This window comes from Dipodomys merriami, unplaced genomic scaffold (assembly GCF_024711535.1).
Source record: "Dipodomys merriami isolate MVZ:Mamm:240054 unplaced genomic scaffold, mDipMer1.0.p SCAF_59, whole genome shotgun sequence".
Lineage (NCBI taxonomy): Eukaryota > Metazoa > Chordata > Mammalia > Rodentia > Heteromyidae > Dipodomys > Dipodomys merriami.
This window is the reverse complement of record NW_027206168.1, coordinates 2,896,252-2,918,111: the sequence shown is the minus strand read 5'-3', so window position 1 is coordinate 2,918,111 and position 21,860 is coordinate 2,896,252. Positions and strand designations below refer to the sequence as shown.

Sequence of the window (21,860 nt, the reverse complement as noted above, 5' to 3'; positions counted from 1 at the left end):
CTTCAGAATCAGCCATCCTCCTCAGACGCTGGAGGAATTGGGGGGCAGTTTACAACTCATGGAAACCCTGCAGCATGATTTGCCCAACCTGGAAACCCAGATACCTCCCATCCATGAGCAATTTGCCATTCTGGAAAAGTATGAAGTGTCTGTTTCAGAAAGTGTGAGTTCCTGTGGTGTTTGAGCCACTCCACTTGGGCCTATACCAAGGGTAACAGGTAGTGGAGGACTTTGATACCATCTGTGGACAGTAAGAAGTGAGGGGGAGAAAACTCAAGAGTCAGAGGCCAAGCATGGCGGTTCATGTTTGTAAGCCTAGTTGCTCAGGAGGAAGAGATAGGAGGATCAATAATCGAGGACAGCCTGGGCTAAAAGACTTTCATCTCAGTTAATAAGCAGGCATAGTGTGACACTCCCATAAATCCCAGCTATGTTAGAGACTATAGGTAGGAGCATCACAGTGTGACATGGGTCAGACCTGGACAAAAAAATGAAAAATAACTAAACACTTGGGGAATAGGTTAAGGGGTAGAGCACCTGTCAGCAAATGCTTAAGTCCTGAATTCATAACCTAGTACTGCCAAAAAGAAGGAAAGGAAAGGAAAGGAGAGGGGAGGGGAGGGGAGGGGAGAAAAGGGGAGGGGGGAGGGAGGAGGGGAGGGGAGGGGAGGGGAGGGAAGGAAGGGAAGCTATGCTCAAGTGATAGAGCACTAACCTTGAGGGGAAAAAACCCCTCAAAGACAGCTCCCAGGCCCTAAGTTCAAGCCCCAGGAATAGGAAGGAAAAAAAAATTGAAGCCTCTGAGAACCAAAGCGATGCCTTTTAAGACTGGCAATTATCAAACACACCAGGCTTCTCCATGGACTCTCATCTACAGGACCAGAAAAGAGTCCTGGGTGGAGGACTGGGGATGTAGCTCAGTGGTAGAGTGCTTGTTTAGCATGTGCGAAGCCTTGTATTCAATACCCATCCCTGGAAAAGCAAAAAGGCAAAAAAAGCATTGGTGAATGCCAGGTGCTGGTGGCTCATGTGTAATCCTAGTTACTTAGGAGGCTGAGATGTAAGGGTTGTGGATTGAAGCCATGAGGCTTTTTTTTTTAAACCTGAAACTGGGACTTGAACTTAGTACCTGATACTCTCAAGCCGGGCGCTGGTGGCTCACACCTGTAATCCTAGCTACTCTGGAGGCTGAGATCTGAGGATCGCGGTTCAAAGCCAGCCCGGGCAGGAGAGACCGTGAGACTCCTATCTCCAATAAACCAGCAGAAAACCGGAAGTGGCACTGTAGCTCAAGTGGTAGAGGGCTTGCCTTGAGCTGAAGAGCTGAGGGACAGCGCCCAGGCCCAGAGTTCAAGCCCCACGACCAACAAAAAAAAAAGTACCTGATACTCTCACTCACTGGCTAAGACTTTACCAATTGACCCAAGCCTCCAACCTTTGTGAGGCTCTTACCTCCCATTAACCATGAAAAAACCAGAAGTGGTAAAGGGCCAGCTTTGAGGAAAAAGTGAAGAAATAGTGTCCAGACTCCGAGTTCAAGCCCCAGTATGGGTACACGCGCATGCGTGCTTGTGAGTGAGAAGGACAGGCCTGTTCACTGGTCCTCCCTTCCTCTTGGATGTCCCCAGGTCCTGGAGATGCTGGATAATCTGAATGGGGAATGGCTCACCTTCCAACAAACTCTCACGGACAGTGAACAAATGCTGAAGAAACACAAGGAGAAATTCAAGACAGGCCTTATTCATTCTGCCGATGACTTCAAGAAGAAGGCACACACCCTTCTTGAAGACTTTGACCTAAAAGGTACTTTCTCCTTGCTCCATTGTTGCCCCTTGTTTAATCTTTGTTTTGTGATCCAGAGTTTCTCTGTCCAGAAAATTCGAGAACAGATGAGAGGAGGGAGGGTGGTGCTGGGGAGGGAAAGAGCTGGGCCTCCTTAGGCTCTGTTAGTGGCCAGGCGCACGGACTCGCTGTCTCAGATTTCTAGTCAGAAGATGCAGCTCAGCTCCTATTTCCACTGTTTTCTCATTCAGACTGCTTTTCTTCCACCTGTATCTGGCTCTTCAGCCACATTTTGCAGTGTTTATTGTTGTTGTTTTGTTTGGTAAGTTTTTCTTTCTTTTTTTTTGCTTTAGTTGTTTTTTTAATTTTAATTTTTTATTGTAAAGATACTATGCAGAGGGTTACAGTTATATGAGTAAGGCAATGAGTACACTTCCTATTGAGCATTGTTACCCCCTCCATTGTTTTCCCCCTACCATCCCTTCCCTCCCTTCCTTCCCCGAGGTTCTTTTTTTTTTAATTGTGATTAAGTGATTACATAATTTCCCAAATTTCACAGTATTGTGGAATAATGATGCTCATTTAAAGTCACAAGTTCATTCTAACTTTCCTGGAGCAAATTGTCTATCACAGTCTATAACATATAACGGTGTACACATATACACCATACATGTGATCAGCAGCATGGGGATATTTAGTAGTGATTCGACCAGATGAGTGGGAGTTCTTTGTTTCTTAAGTCCTGTTAATTTTGTCATATCACCTAACATTTTGGATTTAGCATCCACTTATCAGGGAGACCATGTACCGTTTGTCTCTTTGCTCTTGGCTTACCTCGCTCAACATGATTCCTTCTAGCTCCATCCATTTCCCTGCAAATGCCATTATTTTGTCATTTCTAATGGCTGCATAATATTCCATTGTGTATAGATACCACAATTTTTGGATCCATTCATCTGTGGTGGAGCATCTGGGTTGTTTCCATATCCTAGCTATTGTGAACAGTGCTGCAATAAACATGGAGGTGCACGTGTCCTTGTATATTGGTTGCTTTTCTTTCTTTTTTTAAAAATCATTTTGATGCTGGTACTGGGCCTTGAACTCAGGGACTCATGTTTTTTTTTTTGCTCAAGGCTAGTGTTCTATCATTTGAAGCACATTTCCACTTCTGGATTTTTGCTGGATAACTGGAGATAAGAAACAAAGGGACTTTTCCCACCTGAACTGGCTTTGAATCTCAATCCTCAGCCTCCTGAGTAGCTGGGATTACAGACATGAGCCACTGGTGCTGGCTACATGTAGCAGTTTTTTGTTTTTTGGTTTTTTTTTTTAGAAAGATGACCTCCTATTTCTCCATGCATTTCTTCTTCCTGCCCTTTCCTTCTCTCCCCTGCGTCCCGCCTTCTCACTTTTGTGAGGAGAGAAGTGAAATTCACCCCCAGAGATAGGAAAGCCATGAATGCGTCTTTTCAAGGGATGGTGGATGGGAGCAGGGAGCTGAACTGTACCCTGAACTGCCCCCAGGGCCCTTCACCAGCAGCGTGGGTGCTGCTGCTGCCCTGGAGCAGATTGCCCAGGTACGGGCTATGCTGAACAGCATGCGAGAGGAGGAGAACAATCTCCGATCCAACCTGGGCATCTTCAAGATCGAGCAGCCGGCCTCCAAGGACCTTCAGAACCTGGAGAAGGTGACGTGCTAAGCTAGCCCTGTGGGAGCAAGGGATAAGGGCAGGTGCCGAGAAGGTGTTCTCTGCACGCAAAGCTGGGACCAGGTAGATGAGGTCACCAGAAGCTTTGTGGATTTGTTTTTTCTATCGACGTAAAATTCACATAGTAAGACTAACCTTTTTTTGGTCAGTGTGGGGCTTGAACTCAGGGTCTGAGTGCTGAACCTGAGCTTTTTTGCTCATGGCAGTCACTCTAACACTTTGAGCCACAGCACCACTTCCGGTTTTCTGGTGGTTCATTGGAGGTAAGAGTCTCATAGACTTTCCTACCTGGGCTGGCTTTGAACCATGATTCTCAGATCTCAGCCAACAGAGTATCTAGGATTACAGGATTGAGCCACCGGCGCCCAGCCTCAGTGGTGTTTAGATCATTCTCAATGTTATATGGCCACCATTCCTGTCCACTTCCAAAACATTTTCATGATTCTAAAAGGAGACCATGTACCCTTCAATAATCCACTCCTCATTCCTTCCCTCAGCTCCTATCAATGACTATTTCCTATGTTTATGAATTTATCTATCTTGGAAATACTTTATAAATAGAACCATGTATAATGGAACTGTATAATATAAGGTATTCTCTCCCCCTCCATTCTCTGCCTGTCTCTTCAGGCCAATACTGGGGCTTGAACTCAGGGCACTGTCCCTGGGCCTTTTTGCTTTTATACTCTCAAGGCTGGCACTCTACCCTTTGGGTCACACCTCCACTTGTGGCTTTTGGTGGTTAATTGGAGATGAATCTCATTGACTCCCTTGCCTGGGCTATCTTTGAACCGTGATCTTCAGACCTCAGCAGGAGCCACTGACATCTGGCATCTTTTGTTTCTTGGTTTCTCCCAGCCAGCATAGTATCTTCCAAGTTTGTCCAATGAGCACAGATTGGTATTCCATTCCTTTTTATGGCTGAATAATATTCCATTGTTTGTACTGATCACATTTTGGTCATCCATTTATCCATGGATGGATGACTGGGTTGTTTCTGCCTTTGGGCTGTAGTGAGTTGTGCTGCTACGAACATGCATGTTCTCGTTCCTTGTTTGCACACCTGTTTCCAATTCTCATGAATGTAAGCCTAGCAATAGAACTGCTGGGTCATATGGTAAGTCTATATTAAGGTTTTGAGACACTGCCAAGCTCTTTTCCACAGCAGCTGCCCCATTTTTATATCCCCACAAGCAATGTACAAGAGTTTCGATTTTCTCTCTGTATCTGTGCCAACATTTTATTTCCTTTTTGAAAAAAAAAATTTTTTTTTAGTTCTAGCCATTCTAGTGGGTGTGAAGCGATCTCTCTCTGAGATTCGAATTTGCATTTGCCTAATGACTAATGATGTTGAGCATCTTTTCATGAACTTATCACTTGATGAGCCTTACAGTGAGAGAGAGGAGGGAAATCTATGCTTGGAGGTGGGAGGTGGTGGTGCCATTATTTGGAGGGTCACAAGAAACAGAAGAAAGGACCAGAGTGAGGTCAGCCATCCCGAGGGAGAAAGCGAGCAGCGCCACATTATACCAGGTGTCTTTCTGCTCTTGGTCGCCCACAGGAGCTTGATGCCCTTCAGCAAGTGTGGGAGATCACTCGGGACTGGGAGGAGAGCTGGAACCAATGGAAGACGGGCCGGTTCCTGACCCTGCAGACGGAGGCCATGGAAACCATGGCCCATGGGCTGTTTCGTCGCCTCACAAGGCTTGCCAAAGAGTATAAGGTATGTGGAGACAGGACAAGGGGGCTGGAGAGGCCCCACAGAGAAAGCAGGACAACAGGGATGTGGCATTCTGGTCTTAGAATGGCTCCCATCTTTGCTCAGGACCGAAACTGGGAAATTATTGAAACCACTCGCTCCAAAATCGAGCAGTTCAAGAGGACCATGCCGCTCATCTCAGACCTGCGGAACCCTGCCCTCCGAGATAGGTGAGCCAGCGCCTCTGCCGGGGTCCACCTGCTCTGTCCCCTAGGCCTGTGATCCCACCTGGCTCCCCCGTTCCCTCTTGCAGTATCCAGAGGGTTCTCTTCCTGCCATGTTCATGCATGCCTGCTTTATTATTCTCATTTTATTTTTTAAAAAAATTAGAATATTTGTGGGCTGGGAATGTGGCTTAGTGGTAGAGTGCTCGCCTAGCACACATGCAGCCCTAAATTCAATTCCTCCGTACCATATAAGCAGAAAAAGCTGGATGTGGCACTGTGGCTCAAGTGGTAGAGTGCTAGCCTTGAGCAAAAGAAGCTCAGAAGCTGGGAATATGGCTTAATGGTCAAGTGCTTGCCTAGCATACATGAAGCCCTGGGTTCAAGTAGCTCATTGACAGAAAAAGCTGGAAGTGGTGCTGTAGCTCTAGTGGTAGAACACTAGCCTTGAGCAAAGGAAGCTTTAGGGATAGTGCCCAGGCCCTGAGTTCAAGCCCAGGACTGGCAAAAAAGAAAAAAAGAAAAAGAGGAGAAGGAAGAGGAGGAGGAGGAGGAGGAGGAAGAGGAGGAGGAGGAGGAAGACGGAGGAGGAGGAGGAGGAGGAGGAGGAGGAGGTGGAGGAGGAGGAGGAGGTGGAGGAGGTGGAGGAGGCGGAGGAGGAGGAGGAGGTGGAGGAGGAGGTGGAGGAGGAGGAGGAAGAAGCAGCAGCAGAAGCAGCTCAGAGACAGTGCCCAGGCCCTGAGTTCAAGCCCCAGGACTGGCAAAGAAATCAGGATATTTATTTCAGTACTGGACATTGAACATTGTATATGTCAGGTAAGTGCTAGATCCCCATGTATTATTTTATTTTTGGTGCTACTAGGGGTTAGATTCAGAGGCTGACAATTTCCAGATAGGCAGGTGTCTACTACTTTAGTGGTAGTCCTTTTTAGGTTTTGCTGGCAACAGAGCTTGCTAACAGCTGGCCAGACCTCTACTGCTTAATCCATGCCTTTAGACTGACTTTTTTTTTGGTGGTGGGGGGGTCCGGTCGTGGGCCTGAACGCTGGGCCTGGGCGCTGTCCCTCAGCTCTTCAGCTCAAGGCTAGCGCTCTACCACTTGAGCCACAGCGCCACTTCCGGCTTTTTTTTTCCCCTGCTTATGTGGTGCTGAGGAATCAAACCCAGGGCCTCATGCATGCAAGGCAAGCACTCTACCACTGAGCCACCTTCCCAGCCCTAGACTGACATTTTATTGGTTAATTGGAGATGGGACCTGAAGAACTTTTCCTTTCTGCCCAGATTGGCTTCACAATATAATCCTCAGAGCTCAGCCTCCTGAGAAGATAGGATTGCAGGAGAGAGCCATTCCAGGGCCTCATACTCTTACTTGGAATTTTTGCTCATGGCTGGTGCTTCACCTCTTGAGTTATGCCTCCAGCTACTCAAGCATTTTTGCTTTAGTTATTTTACAGTTTTGGTAATTCTGGGGTTGCCCTCAGTATCTTGCCCTTGTTAGGCAAGGGCTTGATCACCAAGCCATGTCTCTCTAGCTATTTTTGAGCTAGGTTCTCCCTTCCTGCCTTGAGTATGCCTGGACTGTGATTCATCTATTTTAGGCTTTCTTAGTAGCTGAGATGGCAGGTGTGTGCCACGATGCCCAGTTTCCTTCTGTTGAAGTGGAGTCTTGGGAACTATTCCTCGTGGGCTGGCCCGGAATAGCAACTTTCTCAATCTCTGCCTTCGAAGTAGCTAGAATTACAAGCTTGAGCCACTGGCATCTGGCTGCTACAGTTATTTTTGGAATAAGTTTTTTGTGCTTATGCCAAGCTGTGCCTAGACCCTGCTTAACTCAGGAAATCAACAAGATCATGCTTGTATGTTCCAAGTGGTGTGGCACAGGCCTGCTTTGTGCTACCTACTGTGGTTAAGCCTGTGTCTTTTGTCATATGATATGTTTTGCTTTGATATCGTCCAAATGTTTTTGCTTTTCTGCCTCATTTAAAACCTTCCTAGTTAGGTGCTGTTGGCTCATGCCTGTAATCCTATCTACTCAGGAGACTGAGCTGTGAGGATCAGGTTTGATGCTAAGCCAAACAGCAAACTCTATCTCCAATTAACCAGCAAAAGGCTAAAGATGAGCTGTGGCTCAAGTTGTAGAGTGCCAGCTTTGAGTGAAAAAAGCTAAGAGATATCACATAGGTCCTGTGTTTAAGACCTAGTACTAACACACACACACACACACACACACACACACACACACACACACACACACACACACACACACACACACACACAGAAGACCTTCTCTATTTTAAAGTTTAAAAAAAAATCTGTACTCAGAAAGCTGAGATCTGAGGACTGGGGTTCAAAGCCACCCTGAGCAGGAAAATTGGTGAGATTCTGATCTTGAATTAAGAAAAAAAAAAAGAAAGCTGCAAGTAGTGTTGTGGCTCAAGTGGTAGAGCACTAGTCTCGAGCAACATGGAGCTCAGAGACAGTGCCCAGGCCCAGAGTTCAAACCGGGACCAGCAAAAAATAAAATAAAATAAAATAAAATAAAATAAATAAAATAAAATGAATTCTATTCAGTCTTTCTTCTAAAAATATTGTGTGATTTTCAAGTTTACCTCTGGAATTTGTTATATGGTAGAGGAGGTAGTCTGAGCCACTAAGGGCAGAATAAATTATTTTGTCAATAGTGTTTCAATCTTGATCTAGCCATTAAGGAGAAAATAATTTTACCTCTCTCCCATTGGCTCTAGTGTAATGCTTTGGGTGGAGCTTCCTCCCCAAGTGTGATGTGGTAAAGTCTAACCAAACACCTTTATCTACTTAAGTTATTTAGCCTCTCTAAACTTCAGTTTCCTCATCTAAATTTGGAATAATAATCTTTTAGGAAGTGGTTGTGAGAATTCAATGCAGTATTTCCTGTACTTAGCGCAGCCCATGTTCCACAGTGAACCTGCAATACTAAGTGTTTTATGTGCACACCTGCCTAACTCCCTCTCCAGAGAATCAACTCCTGCAGGGTGACACGTCAATCTTTGTATTCCCCACAGTGCCTAAGATTGCACCTTAGAGCCTATTTAGTCAAATCTGTTAGATCATGATAATAAATACCCAGAATCATAATGTCCCAGTGGGAAGATGCACAGGGAGTGATGTGTGTGTGTGTGTGTGTGTGTGTGTGTGCATGTATGCCAGTATTGGGGCTTGAACTCAAGGCCTTGTGCTGTTGCTTAGCTTTTTTACTCAAGGATGACACTCTACCACTTGAGCCACACATCCACTTCTAGTTTTTTGCTGGATAATTGGAGATAAGAGTTTTTCAGACTTTTTTTTTTTTTACCTGAGCTGACTTTGAACCTGGATCTTCAGATCTCAGCCTCCTGAAGACTTAGGAATACAGGCATGAGCAACTAGTACCTGGCTGATTTTTGTGGGGGGGGGGGGAGGGCACTGTTCTAGGGTGAAACTAATGGTTTCACACACTCTATGCCAATTTTCTACCACCTGAGCTGCACCTCCCATTCCAGGGAATGATGTTGACCCATTTCAGTAGGCTCCTGGCCCCCTGCTCACACATCCTATTCCTGCCTGTAGGCACTGGGACCAGGTCAGAGATGAGATCCAACGGGACTTTGACCAGGAGTCAGAAAGCTTTACTTTGGAGCAGATTGTGGAACTTGGGATGGATCAGCATGTGGAGAAAATTGGGGAGATCTCTGCCTCGGCAACGAAAGAATTGGCCATTGAGTTGGTATGACACCGCCCCCATCCATCTTTCCCACTTCCTAAGCTTCCTGGAACACACACTTCCTGCTCTTCTTCCCCTTGGGGACTCGAGTTCTCATTGTGCCATCTCCCAATTTCTCTTCACAGGGATTACAAAACATTGCCAAGACTTGGGAGGTGACTCAGCTAGACATAGTACCCTACAAGGATAAGGGCCATCACCGGCTCAGGTAGAGATGGGGTTCCAGGAGAGGGGAGATCATGGGATCTGGGTTTCAGGGCAGGGACCAAAGTTTGGCAGTTGAGGATGGGCTGTAAATTTGATCTCCTATTCCCAGAGGTACAGAAGAAGTATTCCAGGCCCTGGAAGATAATCAGGTAGCTCTGTCCACCATGAAGGCGTCACGTTTTGTCAAGGCCTTCGAGAAGGAGGTGGACCACTGGGAACGTTGCCTCTCCCTCATATTGGAAGTTATTGAGATGGTTCTCACAGTGCAGCGCCAGTGGATGTACCTAGAGGTGCTGGCCCCTCCGTACCTCCTCCTTCTACTCCTTTGTGTATTTAGGACACATTATTGATTCTGTTGCCAACCTCATTTTCCCCATTCATTACAGTCAAGTTGTTTGTGTGAGTGAGTGTGTGTGTGTATAGATATGTATGTACATGTATGGTATTGGGGCTTGAACAAAGGGCCTTGTGCTCTTGTTTAGCTTTTTCATTTAAGACTAGTGCTCTACTAGTTAGGCCACAGCTCCACAGTTTGGGTTTTTACTGGTTAATTGGGCACAAGAGTCTTTCAGATTTGTCTGCCTGGGCTGGTTTTTGAACCATGATCCTCAGCTCTCAGCCTCTGAGTAGCTAGGATTACAGGTATGAGCTACCAGCAGTGTTTAGCTTAATCATCATCTCTCACATTGAATTACCTTTTTAATAATCCTTTGCTCTTCCTAGATTCTCATTCTATTTTTTTTTTTTTTTGGGGTCTGGTCATGGAGCCTGAACTCTGGGCCTGGGTGCTGTTCCTCAGCTCTTCAGCTCAAGGCTAGCGCTCTACCACTTGAGCCACAGCACCATTTCCGGCTTTTTTCTATTTGCTTATGTGGTGCTGAGGAATCGAACCCAGGGCCTCAGGCATGCAAGGCAAGTGCTCTACCACTGAGCCACCTTCCCAGCCCTCTATTTTTTTTTCTTGAGTACAATGATGACTTTCTAACTGCACCCCTTCCTCCTAGAACTTGGGTATTCTGCCTGATGGTTTCTAGTGCTCTAATTTTCTACTCAGTTGTCTTCCTTGGTATGGGAACAGGGAACAGAATGTAGAGAGTATGTAAGAAAGTCTTTCACCCCAGTTCTGTGACCCCTCAGAATATCTTCATGGGAGAGGATATCCGCAAGCAGCTGCCCAATGAATCAGCCCTATTTGACCAGGTCAACAGTAACTGGAAAAGCATCCTGGACCGGATGAGCAAGGACAACAATGCTCTCAGGAGCACCCATTATCCAGGTCAGAGCTCCACAGCCTTCTTCCCACCCACCCCCCCCCCCCCCCCGTGGTCCTGGGCTTGCTCAGGGCCTAGGTGCTATCTATCCCTGAGCTTTTTGGCTCAAGGCTAGCACTCTACTGCTTAAGCGACTAATTCTACTTTTGGCTTTATTTGGTGGTTGAGTACTTCCCTGCCCAGATTGATTTTGAATTACAATCCTGAAATCTCAGCCTCCTGAGTAGCTAGGATTACACCTGTAATCCTAACACCCAGAAGACATTGCCTTTTTTAAGTGTGTGTGTGTGTGTGTGTGTGTGTGTGTGTGTGTGTGCGTGTGCACGCGCGCGCACACCTGTGCTCTGCTCCTGCACACTAGTCCTAGGGCTTGAACTCAGGGCCTTAAGCTCTTGTTTGGCTTATTTTGCTCAAGGCTGGTACTTTACCACTTGAACTACTCTTTCACTTCTAGCTTCTTGCTGATTAACTGGAAATAAGAGTCTCTCCAATTTGTCTACTCAGGCTGGCTTTGAACAGAGATCCTCAGATTTCGATCCCCTCAGTAACTTAGGAGCTGGAATTCAGGTGTGAGCTGCCAGTGCGTAATAAGCTCTCTATCCCCTTTAGGAGTGTTAGGGCTTGAATTTAGGGCCTTGAGCTTGCTACACAGAAACTCTACCACTTGAAGCACACATTCAATGATTTTTTTTTCCACTTTAGTTCTTTTTTTCAAGGAGGGTCTCACATTGTTGCCTAGGGCTCAGACTGTGATCCTCCCACCTATGCTTCCTGTGTAATGGAGATTTTAGATGTGACTACTACTCCTGGCTTACTGATTGAGATAAGGTCTCACCCCTCATTTCCCCAGCCTGGCAGAAAAGTCTATGAGACTCTTATCTCCAATTAACGAGCAAAAAGCCAGAAGTAGAGGTGTGGCTCAGTGGTAGAGTGCCAGCTCTGAGTGATAAAGAGTGATAAAGCCAAAGGAGAGCATGAGGCTTGAGTTCAAAAGCCCCAATACTCTCTCTCTCTCTCTCTCTCTCTCTCTCTCTCACACACACACACACACACATACACACACACACGCATGCACGTACGCACACACGCATGCATGCACCACCACCACCACCACCAACAACAACAACAAACTAGGTAAACTAGATCTTGGAACTCCAAGTCTACTCAAGGCAGTATGAAAGAGGCCATCAAATCACATTTAATGCTCATCTTTCCAGGCCTCCTGGACACACTGATAGAAATGAATACAATCCTGGAGGATATTCAGAAGTCTCTGGATATGTATTTGGAGACCAAGCGCCATATTTTCCCCCGCTTCTACTTCTTGTCCAATGATGATCTGCTGGAGATTCTGGGCCAGTCCCGGAACCCCGAAGCTGTGCAGCCACACCTCAAAAAATGCTTTGACAACATCAAATTACTGAGGATCCAGAAGGTCAATAGAAGTTGCTGTGATAGAATGGAGGGCAGGGAATGGAGGCACAGACTAAATGAAAATATTCAAGGCCTTGGAGGGAACCAAGCCCTCCCAACATGAGGGTGACAAAAATTAGTAATTCTAGATCCTGATGGGCGCTGGTAGCTCATGCCTTGTAATCCTAGCTACTCAGGATGCTGAGATCTGGGGATCTCAGTTGAAGTCAGCCTAGGCAAACAAATCAGATGGACTCCTATCTCCAATTAATCAGCAAAAGGCCAGAAGTGGAGGGTGTCTCAAGTGGTAGAATGCCTGACTTGAGTGAAAAGAGCCAAGTGAGAATATGAAGCTGGAGTTCGAGCACCAGTGCCCGCACACACAATTTTCTTGTTGTTGTTGTTGGTTGTGGGGCTTGAACTCAGGGCCTAGGTACTATCCCTGAGCTTTTTTGCTCAAGGATAGCGCTCTGCCGCTTTGAGCCACAGCACCACTTCCAGTTTTCTGGTGGTTAATTGGAGATAAGAGTCTCATGGATTTTCCTGCCCGGGCTGGCTTTGAACTGTGATCCTCAGCCTCCTGGGTAGCCAGGATTACAGGCAGGAGTACCAACGCCTGGTGCAAAAGTATTTGTAGATCATCACAGGATAGAACTTTTCAGAAATGGTACTATGAAGAGGAGAGGAGACGAGAGAGGGGAAGGGGAAGAGAAGGGAGAGAGGGGAGGGGAAGGAGGAGTATGGAGGGGAGAGGAGAGGAAGAAATCACCCTTCAAAGATCCAAGTACTTTAGGTGAATATAAAAAGCAAGCAGGTAAGTGCATTAATAGCTTCTTCTTGTTCCAGGTTGGGGGTTCCAGCAGCAAATTGGAAGCTGTGGGAATGTTCTCAGGTGATGGCGAATATATTGATTTCCTCCACTCAGTACTTTTAGAAGGGCCTGTGGAGGTAAGTTGTGCTGAGCACATAAGAACCAAGCTGAGTTTTCTTCTGTTAGAAAGCCAGCTTGACTCTATGAAGGCAGAACATCGCCATAAAGGGATATGAATTGTGTTTTCAGTTGCTTTTTACACACCCACCTGCTGTTCCTGACTGTTAGAAACCTCTGTCTTCTGCCTCCATTTCTTTTGGGGAGTTAAGCCAGCCTGTTGCCTACCTCTTGTTCTTCTCCTGGGTCCTAAGTCTTGAAGTCCCGTTTCCCAAGTACTTTCTCCTGGGAGAACCTGGGATCTGACCTTGGGTTATCATATTCTTCACCTTTCTCCAGAATTGGCTGGGTGAAGTGGAAAGGACCATGAGGATAACGCTGCGGGAACTTCTCCGGAACTGCCGCGTGGCTCTTAAGAAGTTCCTCAACAAGAGGGACAAATGGGTGAAGGAATGGGCTGGTCAGGTGAGCTGGGGCCCACGCAGATGAGGAACAAGAGGCAGCTAAGTGAATAGCAAGGAGAGTAAACTCTGCAGCAGCCAGGCACTAGTGGCTCACGCCTGTAATCCTCACTACTCAGGAGGCTGAGATCTGAGGATCATGGTTCAAAGCCAGCCCGGCCAGGAAAGTCTGTGAGACTCTCATTTCACAATTAAGCACCAAAAAGCTAGAAGTGGGACTGTGGCTCAAGTGGTAGAGTACCATCCTTGAGTGAAAAAGCTAAAGGATGCCACCCAGTCCCTGAGTTCAAGCCCTAGTACTGGCACATACATACATACACACAAAGTAAGGAAAGAAACACAGAGAGAGAGAGAGACAGAGAGAGAGAGAGACAGAGACAGAGAGAGAGAGAGAGAGAGAGAGAGAGAGAGAGAGAGAATGCACCGGGCACTGGTGACTCACACCTGTAATCCTAGCTACTCAGAAGGCTGAGATCTGAGGATCACAGCCGGAGCAGGAAAAGCCCATGAGACTCTTATCTCCAAATAAAACCACTCAGAAAACCAGAAGTGGCACTGTGGCTCAAGTGGTAGAGTGCTAGCCTTAAGCTGAAGAGCTGAGGGACAGTGCCCAAGTCCAGAGTTCAAGCCCCATAGCCAACAACAACAACAAAAGAAAGAAAGACCTTAGAATTCCACAAAATGGAAGTTTCTTGTCTCCTCTTTGGGGCTGTGTGGGTGGCCGAGAGCAGGGCTGGGGACCAGCTTGTGTACCTGCCTTAGGTGGTAATCACGGCTAGTCAGATCCAGTGGACAGCTGATGTGACCAAGTGCCTGATGACAGCTAAGGAGCGGGCAGACAAGAAAATCCTCAAGGTCATGAAGAAAAAACAGGTGGGGAACTCATCAGGCCGGGGTTGACATTGGCCAGAGGAAGATGAGCATTGGAGTCAGAGTTAGCAAGGAGTTGGTGGTAGCAAAGGGTCCAAATGAGGGTGTGAGGCCAGTGAGGTTTTCCTGTGCTTCTATTGGGTGGAGGAATGATGGGTGGGATCAGCATGGGGTTAGGCTGGGTTGAGATGAGATTTGGCTTTGGTGACATTGCCTTAGTTGCTTTGTCCTTCTTTCTCACTTCATTCCACAGGTGTCCATACTAAACAAATATTCAGAAGCCATCAGGGGGAACTTGACCAAGATTATGCGGCTTAAAATTGTGGCTCTGGTGACAATAGAAATTCATGCCCGGGATGTATTGGAGAGGCTTTATAAGAGTGGCCTAATGGATGTCAATTCCTTTGACTGGCTCTGCCAACTTCGGTTCTACTGGGAGAAGGTGCTAAGGGGGCAGCTCTCTACTCTTGCTCCAAACCAACTTTAATGCTTTCATTGTTCATTCCTTTTTTTCCTTTCCCTTTTCATTTTCTTTCCCTCCTTCCCTAACTTCCTCCCTCCTTCCCTCCCTCTTCCCTTCCTCCCTCCCTCCCTCCTTCCCTTCCTTCCTCTCTCTCTCTCTTTCTTTCTTCCCATCTTCCTTTCATTCTTTCTCTGCTGGTACTGGAGATTTGAACTAAGAACCAGGGCACTCTCCCTTAGCTCTATTGCTCAAGATTGATATTCTACCACTTGAGCCGCAGCTCCACTTCCAGTGTTTTGCTGGAAATAAGAGTCTTATAGGGGCTGGGAAGGTGGCTCAGTGGTAGAGTGCTTGCCTTGCATGCCTGAGGCCCTGGGTTTGATTCCTCAGCACCACATAAGCAAAAAGAACAAAGCCGGAAGTGGCGCTGTGGCTCAAGTGGTAGAGTGCTAGCCTTGAGCTGAAAAGCTGAGGGACAGTGCCCAGGCCCAGAGTTCAGGCCCCATGACCGGACCCCCCCCCCAAAAAAAAAAAAGATTCTCATAGAGGGCTGGGAAGGTGGCTCAGTGGTAGAGCGCTTGCCTTGCATGCATGAGGCCCTGGGTTCGATTCCTCAGCACCACATAAGCAAAAAGAAAAAAGCCGGAAGTGGCGCTGTGGCTCAAGTGGTAGAGCACTAGCCTTGAGCTGAAGAGCTGAGGGACAGTAACCAAGCCCAGAGTTCAGGCCTCATGACCGGACCAAAAAAAAAAAAAAGTCTCATAGATTTGTCTGCTCAAGTTGGCTTTGAGCTATGATCCTTAGAGCTCAGCCTCCTGAGTAGTTAGGATTACAGGCATGAGCCACCAGCATCAGGCTTTAAATTCATATTTTTCTAAATGCAATAATACTCTGGTATGACTCATAGTCTTATTACAGTATCCTACTCCAATTCTTAACTCTGTCTCACCTTCTAATTCAGAAATGAAAACTTAAATTATTCCAGGTAGTGCTTCCTATGGGCAACTCTCGACAGCGACTTAATAAGAGTTGTTGCTGCAGCTCAGAGTACACATGCAGCATGAACCCTATTTCCATCTTGGCCACAAGCCATTCCTTCCTTCTAACTCACAAATGGATTTCCTCATCTGCCTACAATCCTCTGCCCCCTTTGAGTCCTCCTCCTCATCCCAGACTACCCCAATCTCATTCTGAATTGTTTCCCCAGGATTTTGATGACTGCATAATCCGTCAGACCAATACACAATTCCAGTATGGTTATGAGTACTTGGGCAACTCCGGCAGGCTGGTCATCACCCCGCTGACAGACAGGTCTGACCTTTGAGGATGAATAAGAGTGGTTGGGGTGATGGCCGCAGAGCCAATAGAGGCTTGTAGGAATCTGACCCACGTCTTGTGCTCAATTTACAGGTGTTACATGACACTGACCACCGCACTGCACCTGCATCGAGGGGGCTCCCCCAAAGGTCCAGCAGGCACTGGAAAGACAGAGACTGTTAAGGACCTGGGCAAGGGCCTGGGTATATATGTCATCGTGGTCAACTGCTCTGAGGGCCTGGACTATAAATCCATGGGTCGAATGTACTCAGGCCTGGCCCAGGTTAGTGTCCTGCTACCTTGACCCAGGGGTCCCTTTCATACCTATGACTTCTAGAAAGGCAACTGAACACCCAAATCTCGCTCCGTCTTAGAGCTTATCCCACAGCATTGTCTCAGATAATGCTTACAGTTGGGAAATCCCTGAGCTTCTCATTGCTTGCTTGCAAAGTCAGAAGATTAGATAAGGATTAAATAAAGATCATGTAAAAGTGCCAAGCACACAGTAATTATTCCATGCACACGAATTTCCTGTCTTCTCTTTCCAACTCATACCTTTTCTAGTATGACCTCAGGCTGTCCTGTCTGATGGACTGCTCTAGTAAGAAGTTACAACAGATCCGGTACCGGTGGCTCATGCCTGTAATCCTAGGTGCTCAGGAGGCTGAGATCTAGGGATCTTGGTTCAAAACCAGCCCAGGCAGGAAAGGCCATGAGACTCATCTCTAATTAACCACTGAAAAACCAGAATTAGAGCTGTGGCTCAAAGTGGCAGAGCACTAGTCTTGAACAATAAAGCTCAGGAACAGCACCGAGGCTCCACAACCAACAAAACAAAAAAAAGAAGTTACAACAGGGCTAGGTGCTGGTAGTTCATGCTTGTAAGCCTAATTACTCTGGAGGCTGAGGTCTGAGGATTGCAATTTGAAACCATCCTGGGCAAAAAAGTTAGTGAGACTCATCTCCAGTAAACTGCTCAGAAAAAGCCAAAAGTGGTGCAGTGACTCAAGTGGAAGAATGCTGCCTTGAGCAAAAGAAGCTCAGGGATAGTGCCTAGGCCCTGAGTTCAAGGCCCAAGAATGGGAAGAAGAAGGAGGAGGAGGAGGAGGAGGAGGAGGAGGAGGAGGAGGAAAAAGGAGGAGGAGGAGGAGGAGGAAAAAGGAGGAGGAGGAGGAGGAGGAGGAAAAAGGAGGAGGAGGAGGGAGGAGGAGGAAGAGGAGGAGGAGGAGGGAGGAGGAGGGAGGAGGAGGAGTATACAGCAGAACTAATCTGGTATCATATTTCGGGGGCCATCTTGCCTACCAAAAATATGTGAATCACATGTTCTGGCATCTTGGGGGGGAAATCTCTCTTGCCCCCAGTGACTCTCCCTCCATTCCTCTCCACACAGACTGGAGCCTGGGGCTGCTTTGATGAGTTTAACCGCATCAACATTGAGGTACTGTCAGTGGTGGCCCAGCAGATCCTGTCCATCCTGTCTGCCTTGGCTGCTGGTCTTCTCCGTTTCCATTTTGAAGGCTTTGAAATAAATCTGGTGTGGTCCTGTGGCATCTTCATTACCATGAATCCTGGTAGGTGGCTAGTAGTTGATGAAGCGTCTGGAAGGTTGGAGAGCTGGTTATTCAAAACAAGCCACTGTTTAAGCCAAGTAAGAGCTGGCTAAAGACACTTGCATTAGTCAGCTTTCTGTTGCTGTGAAAAAATACCTGCAAAAATTAACTTGAAGGAGTGAGGATTTATTTTGGCTCATGTTTTCAGAAGTTGTAGCTCACAATCACCTGGCTCCCTTGTTTTGGGAGCTTGTGGAAGGAAGAGCATCATAGAGGGGAGCATGGAGATAGAGCAGAGCTCACTTTATGATATCCAGGAAGAGGAGAGAAGAAGGCAGTGGAGGAGGAGGGAGAAGGCTAACAAGAGAAGGAAAAGAGGCATGCAAGGAACAAATTTAGCCTGCAGGGGGCACATCCCCTGTATCCAGTGACTAAGCCCCACCTCCTAAAATATCCAGGCCTCCAATAGCCCATTAAGTTAGGAATCCATCAATGGATTAATCCATTGATAAAGTTAGAGCGCTCATGACCCAATCACTTCCCAAAGGCCCCACCTCTGAGAACAAAACCTTCAATATATTAACCTTGGAGGATCATTTTGGACCCAAACTATGACAATAAAAATTGAGAGAAAGATAACTTTCTGAGAGGAGAAGAAAGGATACACACACACACACACACACACACACACACACACACACACACACACACACACACACACACATTGGTATTGGGGTTAAAACTCAAGGCCTCAGGCTCTCAATTGACTGGAACTCTGCCACTTGAGCTCCATCTCCATTTCTGGCTTCTTGTTAGAGGTAAGAGTCTCATAGCCTTTCCTGCCTGTGCTGGCTTCAAAACAACCCTCAGATCTCAGCCTTTTGAGTAGCTAGGATTACAGGCTTGAGCCACCAGTGCCTAGAAGGGGAGGCAATCTTACTGTTCTCTCCAAAGGAGTCAATTACTACTTTGTATCTATTTGTAGCCCTAGTTGAAAGGCTGAGCTATCTTGTCCTATTGCGCCAACTCCGAGTTCTGGTCTACCTGTCATACTTTTTTTTTTTTCACATTTGCATGTTGATATTGGGGCCTGAACTGAGTTCCTGGACACTGTTCCTTAGCTTTTTCCATTCAAGGCTAACAGTCAACCACTTGAATGACAACTCCACTTCTAGCTTTTTGGTGGCTAATTGGAAATAAGGGTCTCACATACTTTCCTGATGAGCTGGCTTTGAATTACAAACCTCAGATATAGCTAGGATTACAGGCATGAGCCACTAGCACCTGGCTACCTTCCATACTTTTGCAGAGAATCACCTTAAAATTCAAGGCTCAAGATTGCTCATTACTGTACCTTAGGAGCAGCTCTGGGGAAGGGTCTAGGAGAGAACAAACATGGGAAAGATTTTGGTCCTGAAAAAAAAAATCAGGAAACAGCTGTGATTTCTATTAGGACTGATGTAAGCTATATATAGAACTGAGAGAGATGGGAAATCAGCAGCTCTGTGATTTCCGTTTGAAAAAGCCCATGCAGAAAATGAGGAAAGTACTAGAGAGCAAAGAAGACCAAAGTAGAATGGGGAGCAAAGGGCTTAGAAGAGGAAGGATGCAATCTTGCAGTTGGAGTTGAGGAGAAAATTAAGGATAGAGGGAGAGTTGGGCAAAATGAGATTGATTGGGAAGTGGGTTTAGGGAAGCAAGTCAAGAGAAGAAAATAAAGAGATGCTAAATAAAAGGCATTATTCTTTTCCAGGCTACGCTGGCCGCACAGAGCTTCCTGAAAATCTTAAATCCATGTTCCGTCCAATTGCCATGGTGGTGCCTGATTCTGTCCTTATTGCAGAAATCATTCTGTTTGGGGAGGGCTTTGGCAACTGCAAGGTATTCCAAGAATCCTTTTCTTTTTCTTTTCTTTTTTCTTTCTTTTCTTTTTTCTCTTTTTTCTTTTCTTTTTCTTTCTGTCTCCTTCCTTCCTTCCTTCCTTTCTCTCTCTCTTCCTTCCTTCCTTCTTTCCTTCCTTTCTTTCTTTCTTTCTTCCTTCCTTTCTTTCTTCCTTTCTTCCTTCCTTTCTTTCTTTCTTTCTTCCTTTCTTCCTTTCTTTCTTCCTTTTGTTGGTCATGGGGCTTGAATTCTGGGCCTGAGTGCTGTCCCTTAACTCTTCAGCTCAAGGTGAAAACTCTACCACTTTGAGTCACAGCTCCACTTCCAGTTTTCAGGTGGTGGTAAAAGTTTCACAGACATTCCTGCCTGGGTTCACTTTAAACCAAGATCCTCAGATCTCAGCCTCGTGAGTAGTTAGGATTATAGGCTTGGGCCACTGGTGCCTAGCTCCAAGAATCCTTTTCTTACGATTACTTTGTTTCTCTTCTATAATCATTCCCTGGACAGAAACTCCCTGAAGGCCTCACAACCAGCTGTCCTACAAGGAGCTTAGGCTATGGTTGGTAGGAGTGGAAGCAGAAGAGTTCATAGAGGGGAGGCCTTCCCTCTACAATGTCACAAGGCTTTTTCATTCCCAATTCTCATCACAAGTCCCTGATTGAGGACACTGGAAATTCACACCTGTAATCCTAGCTACTCAGTCGCTGAGATCTGAGATCACCATTTGAAGCCAGCCATGGCAGAAAAAGTCTATGGGACTCTTTTTTTTGGGGGGGGGGGGTCCAGTTGTGGGGGCTTAACTCTGGGCCTGGGCGCTGTCCCTCAGCTCTTCAGCTCAAGGCTAGTGCTCTACCACTTGAGCCACAGCGCCACTTCCGGCTTTTTTTCGTTTTGCTTATGTGGTGCTGAGGAATCAAACCCAGGGCCTCAGGCATGCAAGGCAAGCACTCTACCACTGAGCCACCTTCCCAGACCTCTATGGGACTCTTATCTCCAGTGAACAACCAAAAAGCTGAAAATGGAGCTATGGCTCAAGTGGTAGAGCACCAGCTGTGAGCACAAAAACTAAGCAAGAGTACAAGGTCCCCTAGAACCAGTAAAACACACACACACACACACACACACACACACACACACACACACACACACACGTATTAGTAGAGAATGGGATCGTTTCCCCTCTGCTTGGTTTTCAGATCCTGGCTAAGAAAGTCTACACGCTCTACTCACTTGCTGTGCAGCAGCTCTCCAGACAGGACCATTATGACTTTGGCCTCCGTGCCCTCACCTCCCTCCTTCGCTATGCTGGCAAGAAGCGCCGCCTGCAGCCGGATCTGGCTGATGAAGAGGTAGACCAAGTTCACAGTCCTCGCACTATAGCCTCCATTGTCTCTGTTCTTATGTATCTTCACTAAAGCTTTCCAAGCTCTTTTACAGGCTTTGGCTCCCCCTTCATGCCTTGTGTCCTGTGTTGTCCAAGCACCTCCTATCCTATTGCTTATGACTAACTCTTGGCTCCTAACCCTGAGCTCTGAGGGGAAGAAGAGGACCGGTAAGTGCTAAGGCCCTGGTTCTTCAAGCTTCTATTCTCCCCATCTAGGTTCTGCTGCTCTCAATGAGAGATATGAATATTGCCAAGCTAACGTCTGTTGATGTGCCGCTGTTCAATGCCATTGTGCAAGACCTTTTCCCCAATATTGAACTGCCCGTCATAGACTATGGCAAGGTAATTGTGCTGTTACCCTCCCTGACCTTATGTGTGCATCTAGAAATGGGAAGTGGGGCACCCAGGCCTTGTTCTGCCATCAACTAGCTATGTCTTTGAGTGAGACAGTTGACTTCTCTTCTAACTGCCTTATCTATAATATATCATATTATGGGGCTGGGAAGGTGGCTCAGTGGTAGAGTGCTTGCCTTGCATGCCTGAGGCCCTGGGTTCGATTCCTCAGCACCACATAAGCAAAAAGAAAAAAGCCAGAAGTGGCGCTGTGGCTCAAGTGGTAGAGCACTAGTCTTGAGCTGAAGAGCTGAGGGACAGCGCCCAGGCCCAGAATACAGCCCCTACGACTGGACCCCCCCCAAAAAAGAATAAATATATCATATTATGCTGAAACAGTCTACTCTCTGACCACAGTTCTCAACCCCCAAGATGAACCTGCTCAAGGACCTCCATGCAATAATTCTCTCTGTGTCCTTCTCTGTCTCTCTGTCTCTGCCTGTCTGTCTCTCTGTCTCTGTCTCTCTCTCTCATGCCAGTCTTGAGGCTTGAACTCAGGGCCTAGGCACTGTCCCTGAGCTATTTTTGCTCAAGGCTAGCACTCTACCACTTGAGCCACAGCTTCACCT

The 21,860-nt window shown here is 46.8% G+C and overlaps 1 protein-coding gene across 5 annotated transcripts in view; it reads left to right on the top strand.

The window, feature by feature from the left end:
- The window catches only part of Dnah2 (dynein axonemal heavy chain 2), a 135,675-nt gene that overhangs the window by 59,482 nt on the left and 54,333 nt on the right, over window positions 1-21,860 (top strand). For all 5 annotated transcript variants that reach the window (XM_070001485.1, XM_070001484.1, XM_070001483.1 and 2 more), the window contains exons 22-41: window positions 7-163; window positions 1,629-1,803; window positions 3,307-3,470; window positions 5,053-5,214; window positions 5,317-5,420; window positions 9,000-9,156; window positions 9,279-9,361; window positions 9,470-9,650; window positions 10,498-10,636; window positions 11,849-12,066; window positions 12,891-12,992; window positions 13,312-13,437; window positions 14,196-14,306; window positions 14,557-14,745; window positions 15,974-16,077; window positions 16,177-16,366; window positions 17,474-17,654; window positions 19,387-19,514; window positions 20,711-20,863; window positions 21,115-21,240. In XM_070001485.1, coding sequence (XP_069857586.1) covers window positions 7-163; window positions 1,629-1,803; window positions 3,307-3,470; window positions 5,053-5,214; window positions 5,317-5,420; window positions 9,000-9,156; window positions 9,279-9,361; window positions 9,470-9,650; window positions 10,498-10,636; window positions 11,849-12,066; window positions 12,891-12,992; window positions 13,312-13,437; window positions 14,196-14,306; window positions 14,557-14,745; window positions 15,974-16,077; window positions 16,177-16,366; window positions 17,474-17,654; window positions 19,387-19,514; window positions 20,711-20,863; window positions 21,115-21,240 — 2,950 coding nt within the window. The remainder of the gene's footprint in view (window positions 1-6; window positions 164-1,628; window positions 1,804-3,306; window positions 3,471-5,052; window positions 5,215-5,316; window positions 5,421-8,999; window positions 9,157-9,278; window positions 9,362-9,469; window positions 9,651-10,497; window positions 10,637-11,848; window positions 12,067-12,890; window positions 12,993-13,311; window positions 13,438-14,195; window positions 14,307-14,556; window positions 14,746-15,973; window positions 16,078-16,176; window positions 16,367-17,473; window positions 17,655-19,386; window positions 19,515-20,710; window positions 20,864-21,114; window positions 21,241-21,860) is intronic.